The following is a 25,663-nucleotide window of genomic DNA, read 5'->3' on the forward strand; positions in this document are numbered from 1 at the left end:
AAAGCAAATGATACATGGTAGAGAAATAGAAAGCTTGAATAACCCAAATAAATTATTTCTGTTGATGAGATTGTTTTAGGGTAGTCTCTCCTGGGTAATTGGATTGGCTTCCCACTCAACCCCCGAGTTTGCCCCTGTGCTCTTTAAATTCATTGCATGCTGTGATTCTCCCATGAAGATTTAGAGCACAAGTCTATTAGATTAGATTTGAGTGTGGTCTGATGCAGTGGTGTTCAAACTCTGTTCCTCAACACTTGAGGGTTTCACAGGAGGGATTCAGAGTCATGTGGTTAGTATGAAAGATTCTAAGAGTCCAAGAAAGTATTCTAGAAGGCAGAACTACCAAAGTTCTGTCCTTAGTTCAGTAAAAGTAACTACACTGACACCTGTGAAAATATCAGGAGAAGGTGAGGGAGAGGAAGGGAAGGGAAGCAGAGCGGAGGGGAGGGGAGGGGAAAGGAAAGGAAGGGAAGGGAAGGGAGAGGAATGTAGGGGAAAGGAGGGGAAGAAATGAAGGAAGGAAGGCAAACAGGCAAGTGAGCATTGGGGGGGGGGAGTTGAAAAAAGAATGTGATATCAAGGAGGATGCAAAATAACATGCCTAAAAATACAGGAACATTTTCAGAATAAACAAAATGAAATTGAATAAATTTATGTTAAATGACTTTTTTTTTTAAAGACTTTATTTATTTATTCATGAGAGACACAGAGAGACAGGCAAGGACACAGGCAGAGGGAGAAGCAGGCTCCATGCAGGGAGTCTGACGTGGGACTCGATCCCAGGACTACAAGATCACGCCCTGCACCGAAGGCAGGTGCTAAACCGCTGAGCCACCCAGGGATCCCTGTTAAATGACTTTAATTAAAGCTGTTAATACTAAATAAAATAACAATAATATAAATTAGATTGGGGGCTAAAGAAGCATGAAAAATGTTTGGAATTCATACAGGAAGAACAGAATGGGACTTAATAAGAGGTAATTATTAGAATTGGCTAACAACAGGGCTGCCCAGCACACATCACTTACTATATGAATCATGTAGTATCAAGGATCATTCTAAAATTTTCTCCTCACTTCATTCTGCAAGTAGATTATACACAGAATAATGGAGAAAACACAGTAAGTCTACTCCATATGATACTAAGTTGTGTAAAAAGTTTATGCTTTCATTCTTGTTATTGGACTCCATAAAATAATGACAATGGTTTGGACAATGCTTTGATGTTCAAAACTGGGAGATATGTGGCTTTTGTTTCAATGTCCTTGTCCTCATCTGTTATAAGACTTTTCAGAAGAAATGATTTTTTTAATTAATGTTAAAAGTAACCAACATTTGGCACTGCAGTTGAAATACTGGGTTAATTTTAAAACACTTGGGCTCATACCTTGATTTGGATCTTTGTGTGCAAGGAAGGCATAATGTGTACACATCTGGAGTTTAATCTCTAAGCTTTTGGGTCCTCGCTTTATTTATGACTTCTTAGTTTTGTGCATTTGGGCAGGGTACTTATCATCGTATTTAAAAGTAGCAAATTCATAATCATTTGTGAGCATTAAATAAAAAGCTCCAATTAATGAGTAATTCTTGCTCCATTGCAAGTACTGCATAAGAGTTGACTATTCATAAAAATAACATTATTATTTCTGATGAGGGATCAGAAATACTTTCAACATTTTAACATTCAACTTTCAAAATTAACAATTCTCTTAAGCCCTGCTACCTTGAACTCCTTTAAGTTTGTCTCCCACTTAAAAAGCTAATACCAGAATGTAAGTTTCAAGATGGAAGAAATTTTTACTCCATTTAATTCACTGCTTTGGAGTCAGGACTTAGAATACTACCAAGTATATAACAGGATCTTAGTAAATATTTCTGAATAAATCTGTACAATTTTAGTGCTTTTATAATGAAAGATGAGGATACAATTGGATTGACACACTTCTCTCTCTTTTTTTTTTTTTTTTTTTTCACTTCTCTCTTCTATGTCTATCTTTTTTGGTATCAGAAATAGAAAAAAAAAGTTCCTTACCAATAATAACAGCTAGTTAAATGATCAGTTATCCTATTAGATAAAATGAAGCCTGTACAAAGATAGAAAATAGAACTGAGGAGCCTAGATAGAAATGCGGTTTTAATTGTCTGAACAAGTACTAATGAAACAGTTTGGTTGAACACATCTTGCTAATTCAGAAGAACATGACACTTTGCCTCCAAGAGACTTGGGAGTTCATGTGTATAAGTGAAGGAGATGTGGAAATAATTCTAATGGGGAAAAACAAAACACTGGAATTTCTGCTTAATGGCTATTTAGGAATTACCAAAGGAGCCATTCTGCACTTGATTGTCTTTTATACTAATACCAAGTAAAAATGTTTTTAATCTTAACTAATACAGTATTTATGCTGACATTGTTTCAATTCTCCCTCGATTTCCCAAGGAGAAATACTTGCCATGGTAGGATTCAGTCAGGAGAAGAATAAAAAGGTTTGGTGTAAAATTTCAGTGATGTAGATTGACGCATCTTTTGATAATTATATTCTGCTTGTTCCAAGTCTTCATGACTATTTGAAATGGGAAAGAATCTTTCTCTTATTCAAAATTTTGAGTAATAGGACTCTGTATAGTTATGTCTTTTCTGTGTTTCATTTATCAGGAAAAAAAAAAAGACTCAACTACAATTGGTTTAAAAAAAAAAATAGCTTTCAAAAGCTTTTCTTCTCCCTTCTTCCCCAGCACATCAAAATTCATCTAGATGACAGATAATAGGACTGTTATCATGGTACAGGCTAGTGCATTGCCTTCAGCTATTGGATTTTTTTTTTTTCCTTTTCCCCTTGGATTGTTTAAGAAGCAAAGCAATCATTTCACTGGAGAAAGTTCATTGGAGGAAGGCACAGTTACAGAGAAGGATCAATATTCCAAATGCCAAAGAAACTCAGTCATGGAAATCTCATTAAAATATATCACTATCATCAAATCAGCCCTTGTGAGAGCCTTAGGTACCCTTCCAAGAGGGATCTTATATTTGACAGATGTTACTTTTCCTCCTTGATGTGCCTACTTAAGTCACCATTACTTAAATACTGTCCCCAGATCTGTCATTTCTTTTAGGTGCTCTCAGCTAAAATCTGAACATTATCTGAAGAAGGGAAGAGAAAATGCACCAAGATCTGAAATCAAACTAAAGCTGTTTGATAATCAGCTTGGTTCTTCAGAGAAGATGACTCATCCCAGTATGATGACAAAGGTATGGGGAGAAACTCCATCTGCACCCCATCAACTAGTCTCAAAGTAAATAGGATTCCTAAGCCGAGAAGGTGGAGATGGTTCATTATCAACAGAGAAATTGTCCTTTGCAAAAGTGCTAGTTTGAAGAGATTATCCTTCTCTGCTTCCCACTATTTCCTTGGTGCTCTTTTGTGTAAGGCAGTGGTTCTAACCCTGAATGTATGTTAGGTTCTCCTAGGAAGCTTAAAAAATTACCAGTGTCCTGACTTCAACCCTACAGATCCTGATTTAATTGCTTTGGACTGGCGCCAGGCATTGGTTCTTTTACAGAGCGCCCTGGGTGATGTCGCTGTGCAGCATGTAATGAGAAACACTTGTTTACACACTAGTATTTTTTACTCATTCCACTTGTTATCTAACATCTGTAGATAAACTACCACTATTCCACCTTTTGTGGAAAAGTTCATAGAAGAAGATTAGACGCAGGTGTTTAACCCTTCCATTACCATCTGACACGTGGTATGATAGCTTCCACATCTGTCCATAACATATCGTTATCCAGAGTCATAAACTTTGTCCAAGGCACTTCTATCTACTGCTTTTCCAAACTCCTCCCCTCTCTACCACCTTCTGCCCAATGTGCCTTCATGCTGTTCCTCACCCTCTGTGATTCTTCTTTCTCCAACTGGATTTGCTCCCTTGACCATGACCTCTACCGCTGGATAACATACTGTGTTTCCACCTGTCTGAGTTTTTTTTTTTTTTTTTTCCTCCTACACGGGAGCTTGTAAATTGCTCTGGTAATTACACTTTGAGGCCTGAAAATTTTGATATACATAGGTGTGATTTATCTGTTCTTCATCAAGCAATGATTTATCACAAAGAAGTAAGAATTTCAAGTATCTTAGGAGGTCACTAGAAGAGGAATTTTATCATAGTATGGAATTTCACAAACTTGATTCTCCAAAACCCAGTCCCTCAAATGATTCTGAATAGATTAAAAGATTGTGATAAAATAAATCAGTTAAAGGCTGCATTATATATCCCTGATCTGAAGACTTCATGTATATACTAATATATTTAAAAGTTGTGAATATTTCTTAAATAGACTTATTTTTACTTTGTATAGTGTTTTCCAAAATTGCCTGATCTGATAATCCATGCTTTCTTTTTTTTTATAATCCATGTTTTCCTTGTAAAATTTTCTCTTGTCACATTTTATGTAAAATTACTCATCAATAAATAGTCTCCATTTCTTTTGGGGGCTCCATCTGGAAGAGTTGGGAATAGATTCAACTCATATAATACCACTCAGAGTTCGCTCATGAAAGAGCAAGGATTCGAAAGAAGAATAATATAGGGAAGATATCATTCTAATTATATTATTGTATTATCCAAATAGTCTTATAATTAATATATATGTGTATATATATATATACATACACATACATACTATGTGTGTGAGAGAGAGGAAGAGAGAGAGAGTCACTGTGTTAAGAATATGTGTAAATAAAGGGGATATTGTATATTTGTTAAAAATCTCACTACATCAAGTCCTCATTTAATCATAAAGAAGGTATGATTATAGTTACAATCTACATAATTTATAATCGCTTTACAGAAAAGTAAGTTTAGACTTTGAAAAATTAGGGCACATATCCAAGAAAATAGAAACTAAAACATTAAGAATCTGGAAATCAGAGATCCCTGGGTGGTGCAATGGTTTGGCGCCTGCCTTTGGCCCAGGGCGCGATCCTGGAGATCCGGGATCGAATCCCACGTCGGGCTCCCGGTGCATGGAGCCTGCTTCTCCCTCTGCCTGTGTCTCTGCCTCTCTCTCTCTCTGTGTGTGTGACTATCATAAATAAATAAATAACATAAAAAAAAAAAGAATCTGGAAATCAAAATCCTATCCAATTCCAGGTACATTTTTTAACTATTATGCTATGATAAAAGTACGGGGGAAAGTTTTACAGTAAGGAAATGGTGGGCTGTCCCATATAATTGCATAGCCCCTTGGATCACTTCCTTTATTAATATAAACAGATCAACTTATGGTATTTTTTTAAAGATTTATTTATTTTAGAGAAAGAGAGCAAGTCAGCGAGTATGCATGGGGGTGGCCCAAAGGGAAAGGAAGAGGGAGGGAGAATCTCAAGCAGAGTCTGCGCTAAGCACAGAGTCCAACGTGGGGCTCAATTTTATGACCTTGAGATTACAACTTGGGCGGAAGCCAAGAGTCAGAGGCTTAATGGACTGTGCCACCCAGGAACCCCAGGTCATCTTATTTTAAACACTAATTTATTCTTACTCTCATTTGAACTAGAAGCAGATTATTTGCAACAACAATAACAAATTTAAAATAAAGAAGTCAACTCTGTTAAGCTTGTTAGAGGTAGGCATCAAAGTTAATTCTAAACTTTTTAGCAGGCAGTGCAAAAAAGGGAAATAAAACCCACTGCATAATCCATAGCATCCAAAACATAAAAATGAAGTTCATCAACACAAGAAAAATTTTCTTGATACTAAGAAAAATATTTTTGTTTCCCAAGAATATTTATATTAGCACTGTGAACCATGTCCTCACAGTAGATATTATCCTATGTTTCATTGGATTGTATCTTATCAAGTTTTTATGGTTTGTTTTTGCTTTTTTTTTTTTTTTTTTTTTAAACATAGGCAAGGGCAATGCATCAAAGTCTGATTCAGTAATAGCTGATCACCCAAGTAGTGTGGTGGTGGTAATATAGGTGGGAGGGTGGGTGCAGAAGACATGCCAAGCAATCCAGGTATTCAGTTTGCTGTTGGTCTCTGCTAAATTCAAAGATAGATTGTTTTAAAAGATCTAAGAGAATGGATGGACTGTGATACATTCAGGCAATCTTTCATAAATATTGTTTCTCTCAACCCAATGAAATCTTTGATAGTTATTGAGCAGCAGAGAGTTCCGGGTTATATCCCTGGCATATACCTGGACAATCTATTATCTGACAGATAAAATCTGACCATCGAGCATCTGTCTTCCTTGATATTTCTATGAGGTCTATTTTAACTCTCTTCCTAGATCTACCTTCTCTGTATTATATATTTAAAAAGCAAGCTCTTTTTTTTTTTTTCCTTTTCAATAATCTTTCCTGAGGAAACTAGACAGCTCCAAAATGTTAGCAGCCTTAAACTGTCATTTCAAGGTAGTTTTCTATCATCTTCATCTTTTGTTCTTGTTTGTTGTCTTGCCAAAAAGTAGAAAGGGGTTAGGTGATAATAAGGGAGGCCATGATACAGCCACTTATTACCCTTCTGGAACTGCTCCAAAGTCCCCATCCACATCAACCCCAAGAGAGGTGCTTTTCTTTGGCTGTTTACCATATGGTGTGGTTTGAACTACATGGTTGAAACAAAGAAAATCTCATTGTAATTCACTCTGGGAAATCTTTGTGGCCACATGTTCTGGCACATGGCTGTGAGTCTTGTACTTGGCGCGAGCAGCAGGAAGAGAATCCTCTTCCTCCACGAGCCCTGAAACTCATTTCCATGTCTGGAATTGGATCAATTCAGTCACTGAGATTAAAGAATTATACACTTTAAAGAGCTATCTGCTGAGTTGACACATGCCCATCACGCCCATGAGGAAGAGATGCCCACCACATCCATCACTCAAGTTTGTCTATAAAAGCAAGTTGTGGAGATTCAAGAGTTTTATATTTTCTTTTCATTTCTCTACAGGTCACTATGTGATGGATATTCCTGGTCCAACTCCGGAAAGGCCTGTCATTGTGTGGAGGGGTGAGGTGAGGTAGGGGGATGGGGAGAGAAAATTAGTTGATGATATTTATCTTGTTTGTTTTCTCCTAGAAATTCTAAAATTGTCTGGCTCCTTTTTACAGGGACAAGGAGCCAAAAACAAAACTATCTAATTTCTTGATTTCTGTAGTGGAAAAGATAAACAAGTTTTCTGGCTTTCAATGGTCTTCTATCAAATACTGAGAAGGGTTGTGTAAAGTCAGGTCATTGCATGTTAATTGAGCTTTTTTTCTTCTGAAAATTCCTGCCACAGATGCTCCAGAGAACATTTACAAAACAGGCTCTATCTTCAGAAAGCTTTAGCACTTTTTATAAAATCTATTTTTAGAGAACTTCGGCGCTAGATAGAAGGAAGAGTGAATATAGAGAACAGAAGAGAAGGGATGATCAGAGGATAGTTTATACTTGGAAAAAAAATAAAAAGAAAAAACCCTCTCTACATGCAGTGCCATTGTTGACGATGACAAGATCCAGGTTGCAATCCTGTGAGCAGATTGGAGGGAACAATCTTTATTTCTAAGGAGGTCAAGAGAACTTCTACTTTTTCAATCATCTGCTTGATGTTGAAGTTTCTAAAACTGATGACATGATTGTGTGGGAAAGAGGATGTCTATCTGAGTGAATTAGGGAGAGGAGATGGACATAACAACAAAAAGAGAGAACACGTAAAATCTGATGACATGTTGAAAAGGAACTACAATTTGTGAAAAAGGGAGAATTTATTTAGGTGTAATGACTGGGCGTATAAAACCCGTTAGCCTAAGGTGCTAAAGTGAGGTGCATAAGTGGGTGCAAAAAGTGAAGGACCTGGAACCTCAGGACATGTCCCCAATAACTAGTTTAAGGATGGAGAAGTCTGTTGATCGCAGACCCTGAATCCGGCATGATATGGTGGTAAGGGTTTGGGAGGAGAGGAGTTAATAGGACATGGGTCATTGTAGATTATATTCAGAGCCATATGGGAATAAGTGTATGTGATGACTAAGGATCCGGGAGTCTAGGGTGAAAGGAGAAGTTTGTTATTAAAAATGTAATGGACCTCAGACCTCAACTTGTGGTAAAAGCAAGAAGAGAACAAATTTCCTTGTGACCAGGATGGTCCTCCAGATGGGCAGCATTGGAAGATTACAAAAATATAAGAGGCAACAGCCTGGGGTAGGGAGGGCAGGAAACGCCAGTGTAGGGTCACTGCTCTGCTCGACTACTATAGCAAAGGGCACAGTTATTATCCATTTACTCTTACCATCTATCTTCAAAACTGATTAATGCATAGGTGTGATATAAAAAACGTATCATCACAACCACCAATGGTAATCATAACTACTACATATTAAGTACTTGATACGGGTCAGGTTATTAATCCTAACCTAATAGATGTTAGGTACTACAATCTTAATTTGCAGTGAGGTAATTTTAGCTCTTTGAGGCCAGGGTCTTTGAAACATGAAACTAGAAATCTAGTCCAGGGTTTTTCAGCTTCAGAACAAGTCATCTTTCCTATCTTTCCAAATTGATTTTTAATGAAATCTATTTATCACTGTCCTCCACTAGTTCTCAAAGTGTTGTCCCAGAACCAGCAGCACCAATATCACCTATGACCTTGTCAGATAGTCAAATTCGGTTTGCCCCACCCCTACTGAATCAGAGAATCTTGGAGTGGAATTCAGAAACCTGCCTTTGATCAAGTCCTTTGATTCTGAGGCGTTCTAAATTTTGAGCACTACCATTTAGTCATAAATCTCTGTAGAATGCACAGAGCCCATAATTAACACTACATCTTCCCTTTTAGTGTGTGCAGAGAATTTGAGCAATTGCTCAGTATCGTAACAGTGTGCAATTCTAAATTTCATTTTTGCAATAAAATCTCGTGAGAGACACTGTTTGGAAAAGAGTGCCTCAACTTTTTAATTGCTATGTTAGAGATACCCCAAACCTCAAGGATCTACCCAACTGAGGGTCAGGTCTTAAAGAATCACAAGTCGCCTTCATCTTTGGCTATCCTGTCAGGTATTTCTCATGATATTTCATCAGTTCTTTGACCTCTATTTTCAAGTTATTTCTCTTTCTGCCTCCAAAGACTTAAATCTGTTTCTACGTTTCCTTTTGCCTAAAGGAAAGGTGTATTCAAGGCTACAGTTTATTTCAGCAAGGAGCCTCAGGAAATCTTAGCCGGAAAAGGTCATCACGTCATTACCTGCCATCAGATGTTGGTGCACTGATAGGAAAGTTTAGGCACTGACTTGATAAGCACAGATATGACTGGCAAACACTCTCTCGTAGATAGCAGCAAACAAATTTATTCTGCGAAATCACTTCGTTGAAATAGTGCTGTAAAGGTTCTGACTTGAGTGACCCAACATTTTTAAAAATGACAGTGTGCCGAGTATAGGGTGAACCATCAAAGAAGGTAAATCGAATCAGTGAATGAATGCATTCAAGAATCAGGAATTCAGACTATATTCTGAGAGGAGAAGGCCCGAGTGTAATATATCCTCTGATCGCAGGGCTATGTGGAGAATTGATCAATGCATTGGAGTGGTAGGGATACACATTACAAACATGACTATTAATAAAAAATAATTATCCTAATATTATCAGCATCCAATAAATAGGCTTGTGGCTGGTAACAATTAAAGAAGCATTCTTAGAAAATATTCTTTTTGTTTGCAGATGGAAGGATTGAGAACTTTGTCAAGTTACTGCAATCTGGGATATGTGTTTATTGCTTACATCCCCAAAGGTACAGGGATTCCACATCTCTACATATGCAGTGTATTTTGAAGAATTCTAATTATTTTGATTTATTGAAAATTAACTGGAATGGTTTGAATACACCAAATAATGAAGGGAAGTAAGCCTCACGACACAGACTGCATCTCTGATGGGGTCCCTCTCACTGTCTGGGCCACGGTCTTCACTTGGGCAACATGACCTGCATCGAATGGGATTTCTGACTTGCCTCGCTAGAGGACGTGGTCTCATCTCTCACTTACCAACTTTCTGATTTTTGAATTTCTTTTTGATTTGATAGCTTAAAAAAAAAAAAAAAACGGGGATTGTTTCATCATGCAATAGGATATTCAAATCTCAGTGGAGTCCTGACTAACCTCGGTGCGACATAGGTCATTATGCAATCCTTTTGAAATAATAGTTGCTGACAATTTATCCCGCTCCTTAGTATCAACCTTGAGCCCTGAATATATACCAGTAGATGCATGACCCTTGATCTAATCAGTTTCAAATTTTCCTTTGCAACTTCATAACCGGTTTTTGATAGTCTCTACTGTACTTCTTCTCCTTCATTACTGACTACAAACCTTTATTCAAAATCCTATACAATTGCTTTTTAAAATACCATCAAAGGCTAATTCTCTGGAACCTGAACTTTTATGGTCACACAGTACTGTAAAAAATTAAGTTCACTAAAAAGTGTGACCGAACTTAGACTGAATTTTATTGCAGCACTGCTGGATAAATGAATATTGAATGGGAATTTGCATAGGAAAAATGGCATAACTACACCAACTTTTTTCAGAACTAGAGTTTGAAAATGTGCAGCCGATTTCAAGAAAAGTTTTACCATCACATCTGTGGTCATGCAGTTATCAAGTGCACGCCGCCCATACTTTATCAATTATCAGTATGTACATTCTTCAAGACTCAGATGGGTCAGACTTCTGCGAAGCCTTCCCTGAGCACATTAGTCCCCAGTGATTTCTCTCCTCAGTAAACTCTAGTGTCACTCTCTGAATCACACTGCTCAATAGTATTTATATGCCGCTTTACTTTTTTCCAGGTAGTCAGTCTTACTTAATCGACAGAATTGTAAGCTCTTCAAGGGCAGAGAGCAGACCCGCTTTGCATATATTCCCCCAGGTATTTAGCACAAGTGTCTGCCATGAAAATATTTTATTGAGGGATTCACCAAATTAAGTGTCATGTTATTAAACTTTGGAATCTAGATAAACCTTGAGTGGGGAGAGACGGGCTCCTAAAAGGAAAGAGATTTGTCCAACAGAACAAATCAGTTCAACAGAACTGACAAAACAATCTGAGCCTAAATTGAGCCAAACATTGAACCAAATCAATGAGCATTTCTTACCCAGACTGCTACAGGCCACGTTGATAATTTTCTTCTCTGAACTTCTGAGAAGTCTTGTCTCCAATACTAAACACAACGCTTACTCTTGTGCTCTCTTCTCTCACGATTTAACTGTTCTGGGTGTGTTTATCTTATTTCCCTTTTGTTAGGTTGTATTAGGTTGAATCCATTGAAAATTATTTACATTTAAACATTTTGATCTTCACATCTTTCAGCATCATGTGGATCTATCTAAAATATTCCTTAAAGCCGGATCTGTGTCGTATTTTATTAATCAACCAGCCTTTTCTCAGCCTGAGAGCTTCATAGGTGTTAAATACTTATCCAATCAAGTCAAGCATAAATCAAAGACCAAAGTCTTAGAAATTTGCTTTATGACACATGATTTAAGTGACTTTATGTTTATTATGTTATGAATTTTTATCTGTACATGAAAAGGCATCATTATATTTATATCTACAAATATATTTATATGAGGATTAGCTATGTTTCAAAAGAAACAATCAGCGACCTCTCTTGCCACTCAAAAATCAGAATATGTGAGAACCTGTAATAGGTACAAAGGGACACATTCTCTTGGCCAAAGTGCCAAATCTAGTCATATCACAGAAGCTTGGCTTCTAAGACGTCTACCATCTGAGGCAGGCGAGTCAAGAACCAGCTCTTCAGAGCATGTGGTCTCTTCAATGTGGGCCGATTTTTCCAGAATAGAGATTCTACTAGCTGTACTGATAACCTATTTTAGTGACTAATTCTCATAGGCCATGAAGAAATTCTTTTGCGTGTCTATCACAAATATCTTAGTACAATTTGAGTCCATTTTTTCCTTATTTAGCTCTCTGTAAAGCTATGTCACTATTGATCAACTGCTTCCTCCTCTTCCTTCTCTGCTAGGATTGTGAGAAGGCTGAGGGATCGCCATAGAGTTAACAAGCACCAACCAAGGAACCTGCCTGCACCATCTGTGCTCATTTACTATCTACTTAAAAAAAAAAAAAAACTTAGTTTAAGAGAAAGAAAATGTGGTAGCGTTTCAAAATGATGGAAGTAAAATATGTATGTAGTGACTAGGTTCAAAATACCAGCCTTAAGAAGAATTGTTATTATAATTAGTGTCAACGGTGATAGACAACCTTTTTGCAACTCTCTCTGAGAAACATTTGTGAAATATGTCCTGAAAACAGTCTGGCTACTGACAAACTGTCAAACACAGACTCAAATACCTGTAGCCCTCAAATACAGATTTCTGCCTTCTGAGTGCTTTTGCTTCCTTTCTGAAACCTGTCAAGCAACCTTGCCACTTATTTCCTTCTTCCCCTCCTCTCCCCCTGACCCAACATGACATATCCTTACAGAACAGTTTAAGACTCGTTCCTCTGTGAGGACTCTTCTCTTCTCTGATCTTTTGTGTTTGTAATCAGACTCTATAAGTGAGCTGTAGGTTTAGTTGGTTTTCCCATTGATTCATATGGTTTAGTCTTCTCTCCCTAGGTATACTGTAAACTTCTTTAGGGCCACAAAACACATTAATTGATTAATAGTCCCTGACAAAATGATTCTTCTTTTATGTCTTCGGGCAGAACAGAAGAACTTCTGCATCATAAAACATATGCATGTGTGCACACGTTTTTACATCAGAAATCACTGGAGATTCAGACCAATATTATGAAAGAAATCAGACTTCCTCCGATGTATCACTGTTGGCTTCTGGCTCCCCTTAACTTGACATTCTTGAGCTACTCCATTTGTTTGATCCAATTTTGGTAAGCAGCAGAGAAATAATGATGGCCTCCTGGATAGGCCAGAACAAGTTTGTCAAGGCACAATGACAAATGTTGAGTCTTTAACTCCCGCTTCAACCACATATTGAGAATATTTTAAAGCTTACTGCAACCACATATGGAGCATATCTTACTGGATTTTCTCATTATATCGGGGCAGAGTTTTCTTCAGCTGGTTGTACATAACTCCTTGTTTTAACTAACTAACTGCCTCAACCATTATCTATTATACAAACACATTAAAAAATAGAAACGCATTAGATTGAGAAGATGAGAAACAAGGACCCCTGATCCAAACTACAGAAAGGAGCTCCATCACTCACAGCATGGTTGTGGACAGGTTACCTAAACTTTCCTATCCTCAGTTTTATCACCTTTAAAATGGGGAGAGTAATAAAACTGCCAGCACAGGATTATATTAGTAAATAATTGAATATATATTAAGAAGTTAGAACAATACCTGGTACTTAGAAGTACTACGTAACTGTTAGCTATTAACTACACTCTAATATTTTAAAACAACTTTAAAAGACTCAGTGCATGCTCTGTGGGATAAAACATGTGGGCTGATGGATTCAAAGGGGCCATACACAAGGTGAAGTAGAGGCATGCTGTGGAGAGTGCCTTGGTTGCTGAGGGAACCAAAAGACTAGAAATAGAGCAAAAGGTGATTTTTTGAATGAGAAAAGGAGGTTTTAACAAGCAAAGCAAAGGAAAGCAATTCTAGGCAAAGGGGACATTTATGTAACGGAATTATACTAGGAATAATGCACAAGACCATCAAGAGGTAGTGTCTGCCCTATGCAGGTTTACGTGTAGGAAAGATGGGACACATAATACACAATCATAGAACTGGAGAGAGTAATACATTTCATGTTAGTATTGAAAAGTAGTAAATAGCCACACAATTATAACAGTTCTTTATTGAATATCACTTGATCCTCCTCATACCAACTTTATATTGGTGGATATTTCTTCCATTTTACAAATAAAGCAATGGAGGTATACAAACGTTGAAAAAAAAATCTACCCAAGGTCACACAACTAGTTAGTGGTAGAATGAGATTTGCAACCTAAATTCATTTATTAAGGTGAAAAAATTAACAACAAACTAAGTTTGATTATATTTAACCATATATTAATTGAAGAGTAGAATTTATAAGACGGAAGTTAGGGTTTGAGGGGTGGTGTTAGGCACATGGTTCCCCAAAGTCATATTTTGAAAAAGCAATTCAAACTGAGAATCAGTTGATTTAGAGAGGACTTCTCTTCTTTTCTTTTAAATTAAGTGTCTCTGAAGTGGCTGTTTGATTATACAATAAATAATTACCATAATTACGCCACCCATGAATGTTCACTGAACATCAATTTAACTGACTCCTCCCCGCCCCCCTGAAATGACTTGACACTGAGGAGAACAGTAGATAAGTAGAAGAATATCTACCTATTAACATTTATTGAATAACTCTCTGAAATTGTCCTTAACAGACAGAGCTTATCGAAATAAAACTAAAACCTTGATAAACATTAGTCATGCTAGTATAAATTGTTGGTTTGAAGGTTCTAACTGAATTGTGTGCCTTGTACATCCTTCTGGACAGTCGAGATTAAAAAGGAAACAACAGGAGCAAGAGAAATCAAGCCGAGAAAATTTGCAAGAACAGGTTTGTTATTTTTCTACCAATCACCTCAGTCCTATCGACCTTTCCTTCAATTTAAGCTCTTCTGGTCTATTCTGCTTTGCTGTTTACTCTCTGTGCTGATGCATTTTCATTTCTGCTCTTTTTATTGACTTTTGGTTCCCATTCCACTCAAGGTCATGGCTCCCTGACTACCTTCTCCCCCACCCTTAACAGGAGGCTGGGTCTTCATATACAAAACTAAGAGCGCTAACCCAGTTATCCAAATAGTTGAGATAAAAGCATTTATGCATCCGAATCATCCATCTAATTGATTCTTTTTTCCACTTTACTTATCACATCTGTCCTGTGAATACTGTCAGTCACATTTCAGCTGAAGCCATAATTACGCCCATGAATGTTCACTCCATTCAGTCAAACAATCAATTTAACTGACTTTTCCCCCTCGCTGACTTGACTGGTCAGTGGGAGTGACAGATTAGTTGTTTCAGAGTCTTACAGGAACGGCCTTCGAATTTATGTTATAAAAGCATGTTCTAGGAGGTTCTCTAAGGCTCCTTGCATACTGTGCACTTATTAAAGACTCTCTCTGAGTGAGTGGCCGAGCCCCTTTAAAACAATTACAAGCATTTAAAAAGCAATTACCAGAGAATTCCAATGCAAACAAAATATCTATTTTGACTACCATGAACAACTCTGCACATTTTTTTTTTCCTCTCTCTGTCTCTCTCTGTCACAGATGTAGCTATCCATTTCACAGAAGATTTAATTACAAATTTGTCTTCCTTATCTTCTGGGCCCACACTGCTGCTTGCAAAAAAACAGAAATAACACAGGTGGTGGTGACAAAAGAGTTAGAGTCCAGAGAGGTTGAGAATAAAGATTTAAGGTTAGGAAGGACTTTTTTTTTTTTTTTTTTTTTTTTTAATAGTAGTACACACAGCCTTGTAATCATTAACCTAAAAATACGTCATTTACAATTCATCGGTAATTAACATTCTGAGAGAAAGTCGAATCTTCATAATATCATACACTGTGCCACTTGTTGCTTTATAAGGAATATTTTTTAAATGAAGGACATTTTGGATTTAGTTTTTGTTTGATTTACTCTCTTGTTTTGTTTCTCTTATTGAAGTAAGTTATACCACCACCTTTTGGAGAGAGTATGTATCTCTATAAATACAGGTGTGCAAATATAATATATCTGATATATATGCTGTTTTATTTTACATTCTATGCTTTTGTGGAACACAATCTCAAGACATGGGATTTTATGCAATTGTTAAATTCATGTGAACACTCTTCGAAAATACTCAGTCCTCTGAACCTGTTATGTAGTATAGTAGCCTTTAGCCACGTGAAGCTGTCTAGCTCTTGAAATGTGACTAGTCTGAATTGAGATGTGTTGCAAGAGTTAGTTAAAAGAAAAAAAAAAAAAGACTGGGAAGCATCTCTTTAGTAATTTTTATATAATGATTGCCTGTCGAAATGATATTTTGGATATAGTGGGTTAAACAAAATATATATTAATTTTAATGTCACCTATGCCTTCTTGCTTTGTCTGTGACAAGTAGAAAATTTTCAATTTCCTAAGTGGCTGGCATTGTATTTCTATTTGCTAGCACTGCTCTAGATAAGGAAGGGCTGCCTCATGAATCTGTAAAGGCATTGGGAGATGAGATTATTCTATCTGTACGATTTTGTCCTCAGAGGAGATGGAAGTTGGCACTTCTGGGAGGAATGAAACTGATCACTGACTGCATTCTTAATTAGCCTTGGAATTAGAAGGCTTCTTAAGTCTGCAGTGGTGCCCACTGGCTAAATTTTTGGCAGAAAGTACGGCCATTTCAGCTACAAGGAAAATTTGGTTAGAGGAGTAGAGGAAGCAAAGAAACAAGAAAGGAGGCCAAAACATGGCTAGAACTTCACCATTAGATTAAATAAATAAATAAATAAATAAATAATAAATAAATAAACAATTGCCTAGTTTGATATTATTCAAATAGAACAAAGACTGCTAAGTAATTCAAAGAACAAAGACAGCTAAGTAATTCAATAAATTATGTACTTTCTGCTAAAAAGCAATCTGTTTTTCCATTTGTTTTCCTGGTAAGGACCCCCAGAGGCAATTTTATGGTTTGGCTTAACTAGTCTTTTGTGCTTGTAGCATATTTTTTGGAAATTTTGCTTTTCTTTGCCAAGACTTTCCTCTTGTTGATACCTTAATAAATAGAAGGCTTTCTACCACTATTTTTTTTTTTCTCTTTTACCCTACTTGTCAAGGCTAGAACTACACTATTTCAGACTAAGTTATTCAGCAGTGAATTGTCTCAGTATAATAGCTAATGTCCTAGGAGAGTGTTTACCACCCACATGATAAAACAGAAAGTTCTCGTGTAGAAGACCAATGCCATATATAAAAGGAAGTTTACTCTTAAGTTCTACGACTGTAAGAGAACTTATAGTCGTGGAACTCTATTGTCGTAGAACTTTACTTTAAAATATGTCATCCAAAAATAGGCAGAAAATTACCATATCCAATCAGTCAAATTGAAAGCCTGGCTCCTGTCTAACAGTCCCTTGTTTGGGGACCACCTTCCATTCTTTTGAAACACATGGGAGCATGGTTGTCATGAAAATGAAATGCTTCTCCTTGAAATGCTAATCTTGTTGCCACTTTATCATCCCAATGAACCTGAACCTTCTAATGGGAATTTTATTAAGATAATGGCATTCTTTGTGGTGTTTGGAGAGATGATCTCTTCTGAAATGGATAAAACTCTAAATCATTCCCAAGCATCATGATACCCTGCTGCAAGTCAGGCAATGACACATGTGGTCAAATAAATGTAGGAAAAAAAAATGTCAATAAACAGTTATTGCTGCTTGTGCATGCAGACTGAGTCTGTACTGATACCGATATTTTCAGATCAAATACATTCAATAAACAATACTTTCACACAATTGTAACACAGAAAGTTTTGTTTTTTGTTTTAATTTACCTTTACTGGTCTATTGTAAGGGACACAATTTAAGAATAGTCAAAGGGCAGGGATGTGTAGGGCAAATATGGGGGGATCGAGAGCTGTAAGTCTCCATGTTCTGTGTGCATCACTCTCTCAGTGCTTCAATGTGTTCACCAATCCAGAAGCCCTAGAAGGTAAGTGTAGCACTTTCAAATATATTATTATATACTTTATGTTTATCTTAGCAATATTTTTAATCATTTATTTAATCAGAATCACTATCTCTCACATATCCTCACTATCCACAGCTTCGACCTACATCCCATTCTAAGGGGCAGTCAGTATAACCTTGAAGTACCTGAATTTCAGGACCATCCTTGTCCTAACAGAAAGTGCATGCATCTCACCTTTTGTCTCCTGAAATGCAACTTTTCATGTGGAGACTCAATGCAAGGAGATTATACATTTCCCTCATCTGGATTAGGAGATCTTTTTTTTTTTTTTTATGCCTAGAACTCTGCATGAAGTTATTTTTCCACCTGGCTAACAATTGAACTAAGTTTCTCTTAAAATAGTGACCATCTGACTACATCACCAATACCTAGGACACTTAGAATATAGAAAGTGATTAGTATATTGTTGAACTTTTCACGAATACTGGGCAAATTTGATTTTTGCCTCAGCAGGAAATTCTCCCATGCTTTTATTGTTAGTGCTTTATATTGTGCTTCCAATAAAGCATTCAGTAGAAATGCTTCATATGAGCAAAAAATTTGTGCCAAAGGAACAAATGAACTTGGGGAGTATAGGGAAGAGAAAGAAACTACTTAGTGCTTATGAGTTCTTCTAATAAAGCACCTAATGAACATTTAGTCCCAGAGTGAGCATGAAATGGAAGATGTACATTTGTGATTCCTGTAGTTTGCCTCAGTTTGCATTTATTTGCCTTCCAGAATGTGAACATCTTGCTATACAGATTCTACTATTTAAGTATCTATTTATTTTTCTATCATTTATCTATCTTCTAATCTATCTAAGGTAATGACCAATAAGAAACCCATCACAAAAGAAATAATGATCTAATCCCATACCAAGGAAAAACTGCCTGGCTGTTAAGTATTGAAGAATGCTATTTTGATCCCAATTTGTCGTGTTTGTATTAGAGATTTAAGGGATAATCAAGAGTAATTGAAATGCACAAACTTCTTCTAATTCCTCATAGTAATTAAGAACATGCACTTTCATATCAGATAAATCTGGAATTGACACCTGGTCCTCTCACAGATTAACAGTTAAATTGGAAAGGTTATGTAATGTTTTTAGGCTCCAGTTTTTCTATCTGCGAAATGAGATAGTAATAGGGTTGTTGGGAAATCGATGAAGAATTATATCTGGAGAATGGATCATTCTACATAGTTATGCTAGACATAGTTATGACAATGCATTCAGCTACTAGTATTATTATTCTGCTTTCCAGTTGTTTTGCTATCCTGCTTTTCTTACTTACTATTCTTGAAACCCACCAAGCCATTCTTTCGTTGGTGATCACCTCTCTGGAAAGTCCCATTACCTCACAATGACAGTAATTTTCTCAAGTTTATAGTATAAATAAATGAACTATTCTGAGAGTGTTTAAATTCAAAAAGGGGATTGATTTTTGTAGTAATTAAGCATTTTCAATGTCAAAACAAGTGGTTAAATGTCATATGTATCTCCTTTATGTCATATTCACCATAGTAGCAATTTTTAAATTATTTTAAAAATATTCTTTTTCTAAAATTCTGCAAATAAATAAATGAACAAACCCATCATTAGATTTCTCATCTTTTAGCTAACTGGATTATGAAATACGTTTCATTATCACTTTGGAATTTGTACACTATTGATCTGTAGAATCAACACAATAAAGCATAGCCCTAAAGTGGACTTAGAAGGAGAAAAATGTTATTTTTTATGTAAACCTCATATTAGTTATTTATGTAGTTCTTCACTGCTCAGAATAAAGACATTAATTTATTTCTCATACATGAAAGGTTAATATTTTTTAAACGTGAAATTTATCACTGGATATAATAGTGTATAAAATGTATTTGTAGATTAACTATATTTGAAAATTCTTAATTATAATTTTAAATTGAGTAAATGGTCATTAAGTTGGGTAATGACCATTTACAGAGCAATTGGTGATTGATACACAGTCATGTGAAGTTGCCATGTCTGATACTACTCTAATAAGACATTTATCTTAGATCTGTGTGTCTAAAATTAATGATTAATTAGTTTAATTTAGTATAATACCTCATGGAAGCCCTGTCCTCTGTTCTTAATTTTTTTTTTAAGAGAGCAGCTTTAGCATGGGAAGAACTATTCAAGATTCAGTTTCCTGCAAATTCCCAGTAGCAATCATATCTTATTTGCAATATTTCTAGTGCACATATTAGTTACTTTCCTATTCCAAAGACATTTTGACATATTAGCATTATCCCTTGCTGAACATGTGAAATTAACATAACTTTTTTCCAATCTCTTTTGGGGAAAAATTATCTTTCATCTAAAGATCAGGCATTTAGTTGAATGCCATTCTACCTTACAGTCCAAAATGAACCCAATTTGAAGGGCAATTTCTTTCTTTATTTGTTAATAACAAAATAACTCATCCAGTTTATGGTCAAATCATTGAAATAAATCTCAGTTATAGTTCTTCCAATTGATTCACATTGATAACATCTCATTTTCAAGAATCACCACTGGTAGAGGGTTTGTCAGATGTTTCCATTTATGCTCATCAACTGTGCAGATGTTCTGATATCAAAAAGGAAAGGTAACTCCTCGGTAGGGGTTTATATGAAGTCATGCTGACCCAGGTGTTCATTAAAAATATGGTTTCTTCAGTCCAACACCAGAGGTACTAAATATAAATATTTGAAGATAAGCCAATTAAATCTGCATTTTAAATATTTTAAAAATATTTACTAATATTTAGATAATAGCATTTACTAATCATTTTTAAAATCTTTTTGCTTTTTTTTTTATTTATCCATTCATTAGAGACACAGAGAGAGAGAGAGAGAGAGAGAGAGAGAGGCACAGAGATAGGCAGAGGGAGAAGTAGGCTTCATCCAAGGAGCCTGACATGGGACTCGATCCAGGGTCTCCAGGATCATGCCCTGGGCTGAAGTCAGCGCTAAACAGCTGGGCCACCAGGGCTGCCCACTAATCATTTTCTTATGCACAAAGACATAACTGGTAAAGTCAATGGGCAGATCCCCATATTGACAGATATCCACCATCAAAGATGAATATGAAACTAAGTGACCATCTGTATTGGATCATGTATTTTCAGTTCTGGATTATGGGCAACATATACATTTGTTGAATATATATATCTGGGGCAAAACTTTTTTAATCATCAAGGCAAAGTGTCCTGCTCAGTGAAAATAGAAGCAACATTGGAAGCTGAGGAGAATGCCTATGCTAGTAAGTAGAGGGAAAATAATGTTTATAAAGTAAACAAGGCTGTAGACTGAATCACGTTCTGAAAAGTGAGGGGTATGGCAAAGGAAAGCATCAGTGTAATACAGAGAATTTAGGACTTAAGTGGGACCAGCTCCCTGAATGTTAGAGAACCTTAATACAAACAACTAGGAAGTTGGAGAACCCAGGAGAAACAGGCTTCCGCTGAATCATTTTCCTACACAGCACCATTGCTTCAGTAAATGTGCACATGGCTCAAAACATTTACTTTGAAGCTCGATGGAATCAGCCTTGCCTAAACCAGTTGTGGTTCTTGGACCAACAGCATCAGCCTTTCATGGGAATTCGTTCCATATGCAAAATCTCAGATCACACCCCAGACTGCACATTAACCAGATGCTCACGTGACTCACATTTCCATAAAAATCTGAGAGGCACAGGCCTGAAAATTTTTCAGTTCAAATATGAAGAAGTGACATCTACGTTCTCCTTGTTTCACTGATGCTTCTCTCTTGCTAGCACGCCCTCCTAATCCTACTTTTTATTCTGGAGCCCACAGTCTTGTATGAAGCTTTCCTCGGGCACCAGATTTCAGGAAATCCTCTCTTCTAGGAATCTATAAATTTAAATTACGTGCTTCTTCTACATTAATTCTTATTTACGCTTTTTTAATTGAGAAAAAATATGATGTTTATGTATGCCTTCAGCATTCAGCAGTGTGCTTGTCTTAGTATTTATTTTTTAAGCACTTAGTTACAGTAGAGATGTTCTAGATTTGGGGACTGTGCTCAATGATGCACCAATCATATAATTCTCTGTATAACAAACAAAAGTTTGAAATTTTCTTTTTTTTAAGGTTTTATTTATTTATTCATGAGAGACACAGAGAGAGGCAGAGACATAGGCAGCCATTAGGGAGCCTGATGTGGGACTCGATCCCTGAACTCTGGGATCATGCCCTGAGCCAAAAGCAGAGCTCAACCACTGAGCCATCCAGGCATCCCAAGTTTGAAATTTTCAAACATGAATGTGCAGAAGTAAGAAGGAAGTCCACTGTAACTGTGTGGTTTGGGCTCAGAATATCTCTTCTAATTTTCTTCTAGTGTGGCTTCCCATTCCAATGGTGAGCAAAAAGCTAAAAACAAACACTTCTCCAACTCTTTTCAGGCTGGTGATCCAAGTTTGGTTCAGACTCCACATCAGATGCAATCACCTGAGATTTGACATTGGAATGGAGCTAAGTGGGGTATTGAGCATGTGTTTTATCAATGTGGATTATAGCAAATATGGCATAGATCTGGAACAAATTCTGTCTCTGAGGCTTGTTGATTTAGCAGAAATGGCTCCTTGATAGTAGAAAATGTGGCAAAGTGTGGGACCCTGAAGCTATAATGGCAACATCCTGATTTTTGCACATGAGGTTTCCTGAGTGGAGCACAGTGATTCTGATCTGGAACCAGTTACTGTAGCCAATTTAGCAGCTCATACTAAGGCAGTCCTTTACTGATGTGTGCAACGAGAGATGTCCCCTGATTTGACAAGCAGCTTCCCAATCACAGCAGGTGAAAGCAACTCCTTTGGAAGCCTGGTTCTGTAGTGTAGATCTGAGAATAGATTCTGGAATCTCATCCTACAGATTTTTATTCAATCATTTTAATAAGTCTATAAAGCCATCTGACATGCTGTAATAGATACTTTTATCAAAATTATCTAAAAAAATAAAAATAAACAAAATTATCTAAAGTGGAGGGGCAACTGGCTGGTTCAGCTGGTATAGCATGGGACTCTTGATCTTGTAATTGTGAATTCAAGTCCCACACCATATGTAGGGATTACTTACAAATAAAAAATTTTTTAAAAATCTTAAAAAAATATTATCTAAAGTGGAATATGTTCCCTGCAGAACATTGACCAACATGAAACACCAAAGAGAATATATAGAACACATAAAGGATAGTTTTTAAAGGCTATTTTTTTAAAGTAAATCAAGTAATCCAGCCAAATAGTATATGACTCTGATAATAGGTCTCTCAGTGTGATCTCTTTCTTTTTCACTCCCAGTTAATTTCTGCTTTCTTCTCTCTATTCCTCATCTGTTGTCTTGCCATTTAGAGAAAAGGTAAGTGTAGACTATAGCTGGGAGGAAATGGTTGTTTGAAATGCAATGTCTTATATCTCATTTGCAATGTTCGATTTCTCATTATGGTGCAATGATATTCATCCAAATCAAACTCATTCACCATTTTATCCTCAACTGTACACTCTTTTACTTTTTTTCTTTCCCTATAACAAAAATCCAAACCAAACTAAAATACAAAACAAAAACAAAAACAAAAAAAACAGCTAAATTCCTTTTTTTCCTAATTCCTTTTCTTGAAAAAATTGCATTTAAAAAAATTACTGAATTTATATAAAACAAAATAAAGCAACACATTTTACTTATTTCTACCACCTTTCACCTCTCACTGCTTACAAACACCAATCTGTTCTCTATATTGATGAGCTTGTTTTTGGGTTTTGAGTTTTGGGGTTTTTTTAGGTTCCATATATAAGAGAAATCATATGTCTGACTTGTTCCACCTAGCATAATCCTTTGATGTCATCGAGGTCCATCTGTGTTGTCACAAATGGCAATATTGAGTTCTTTTTCATGAATGAATAATATTCCTTTATGATTTATTCATTCATCCATTGATGGACACTTAGGTTGTTTCTATAACTTGGCTATTATAAGTAATGTTACAATGAACAGGGGAGCGCATATATCTTTTTGAGTGAGGGTTTTATTTCCTTTGGATAAATACCTAGAAGTGGAATTGCTAAGTCATATGGTAGTTTTATTTTTAATTTTTTAAGGAACCTCCATTCTCTTTTCCATAATAGTTGCACCAATTTACATGCAGAAAGGTTCTCTTTTGTCCCATCCTTGCTAACATTTGTCAGTTCTTATTTTTTTTTTATAATACCCACTCTAATAGATGTCCTGTGACACCTCTTGGTGGTCTTGATTTGCATTAACCCAATGATTAATGATGTTGAACACTTTTTCATGTACATGTTGCCCATCTGTATGTCTTTGGAAAAGTGTCTTTTTAAATCTTTAACCTATTTTTCAATCAGATTGGGTGTTTGGGATTAAGTTGTATGAACTCTTTATATATTTTGGATATTAGCTCCTTAACAGATATGTGATTCACAATTATTTTCTCCCATTCAGGAGGTTTCCTTTTTTGTTGATGATTTCCTTTCTGTGCAGAAGTTTTTTGTTTGATGTAGTCCCACTGATTTATTTTTGCTTTGCTACTTCTACTCTTGGTAGCATATTAAAAAAAAAAAAAATGATCACCAAGGCCTATGTCATGGAGCATAATGCCTTGTTTTCTTTTAGAAGTTTTATGGTTTTAGTGCTTACACTAAAATCTTTGTTAGTTAATTTTTGTGTATGGTACACTATATACCATACATGGTCTACTTTCATTCTTTTGCATATGGCTGTCCAATTTCTCCAATACTATTTACTGAAGAGACTGTCCTTTTCCCTTTGTCATAAATTAATTGACCATATATGTGTAGGTTTATTTCTGGGCTCTCTATTCTATTCCATCGACCTATGGATGTTTGTTTTTATGACAATACCATGCTGTTTTAATTACTATAGTTTTGTTATAATGTGAAATCATGGAGTAACTTTGTTCTTGCACTAAATTGCTTTAATGTTTGGCATCTTTTGTAGTTCTATAAAAATTTTAAGATTACTTATTCTATTTCTGTGAAAAATACCATTGGAATTTTGATAGAAATAGCTTTGAATCTGTTTATTGCTTCATGTTATATGGACATTTTAACAATATTAATTCCATGAGCATGAAATAGCTTTTCATTTATTTGTGTACTCTTCAATTTCTTTCATCAATGTCTTAGAGTTTTCAGAGTATAAGCCTTTCATCTCTTTGATTAAATTTATTCCTAGGTGTTTTATTCTTTTTATTCAATTGTAAGTAAAATTGCTTTCTAAATTTCTCTTTCTGATAGTTTATTATTAGTATAAAGAGACAGAGCAGATATTTGTGTATTGATTTTGTAAAATATATAATGTAAAAACATATTTATGTACATTTGTATTTTTAGCATTCAGCTGTGTGCTTGTCTTATAATTGGTAATTTGTAGAATTTTATGGATTATAAAAATCCAAATGATCAAGTGATTTGGTCAAAAAATAGCAAATTGTCATAAAGGCAGGATTATGATGACAAACAAAGAGATATATGTAAACACTAACTTAATCAACATTAATTATTGGCAAAATTATATCATGATAATGATCGTTTTGTTTTCATTTCTAGTGACATAGCTGTTAATTGTTCATAGGCATTTTAAGCTGGCATGTGGACCAAAAGAAGAATTCCAAATAATTAAGCTAAATTTCAATATTTTCAGTCTTTATTTTGTATATTCAAAGTAAAAAGTACTTTTACTTTAAATAAAGTACTTTATTTAAATAAAGTAAAAAAATACTTTATTTTTATTTATTTATTTATTTATTTTTTTGAAATCATACTTTAAAATAAACAAATAAAGTCATTATGTCTGAAATGGAAATAACTTGCATTTTTTTAAATATATATATTTCCTTTCTTTTCTCCCTAGGTCTCCTATGTGACTCTCAC

At 35.7% G+C, this 25,663-nt stretch overlaps 1 protein-coding gene across 1 annotated transcript; it reads left to right on the forward strand.

Annotated features, from left to right (window-relative positions):
* Positions 1–295: 295 nt before the first annotated feature.
* LOC144291874 (uncharacterized) lies at positions 296–25,428 on the forward strand. Its single transcript, XM_077861766.1, has 7 exons — positions 296–407; positions 6,955–7,019; positions 9,703–9,772; positions 14,517–14,579; positions 22,099–22,241; positions 23,057–23,114; positions 25,340–25,428. The coding sequence occupies exons 1-6, from the start codon at positions 296–298 to the stop codon at positions 23,105–23,107; spliced, it is 504 nt and encodes a 167-aa protein (XP_077717892.1). The 3' UTR covers positions 23,108–23,114; positions 25,340–25,428.
* The last annotated feature ends 235 nt before the right edge of the window (positions 25,429–25,663 follow it).

This window comes from Canis aureus, chromosome 20, assembly GCF_053574225.1.
Source record: "Canis aureus isolate CA01 chromosome 20, VMU_Caureus_v.1.0, whole genome shotgun sequence".
Taxonomy (NCBI): domain Eukaryota; kingdom Metazoa; phylum Chordata; class Mammalia; order Carnivora; family Canidae; genus Canis; species Canis aureus.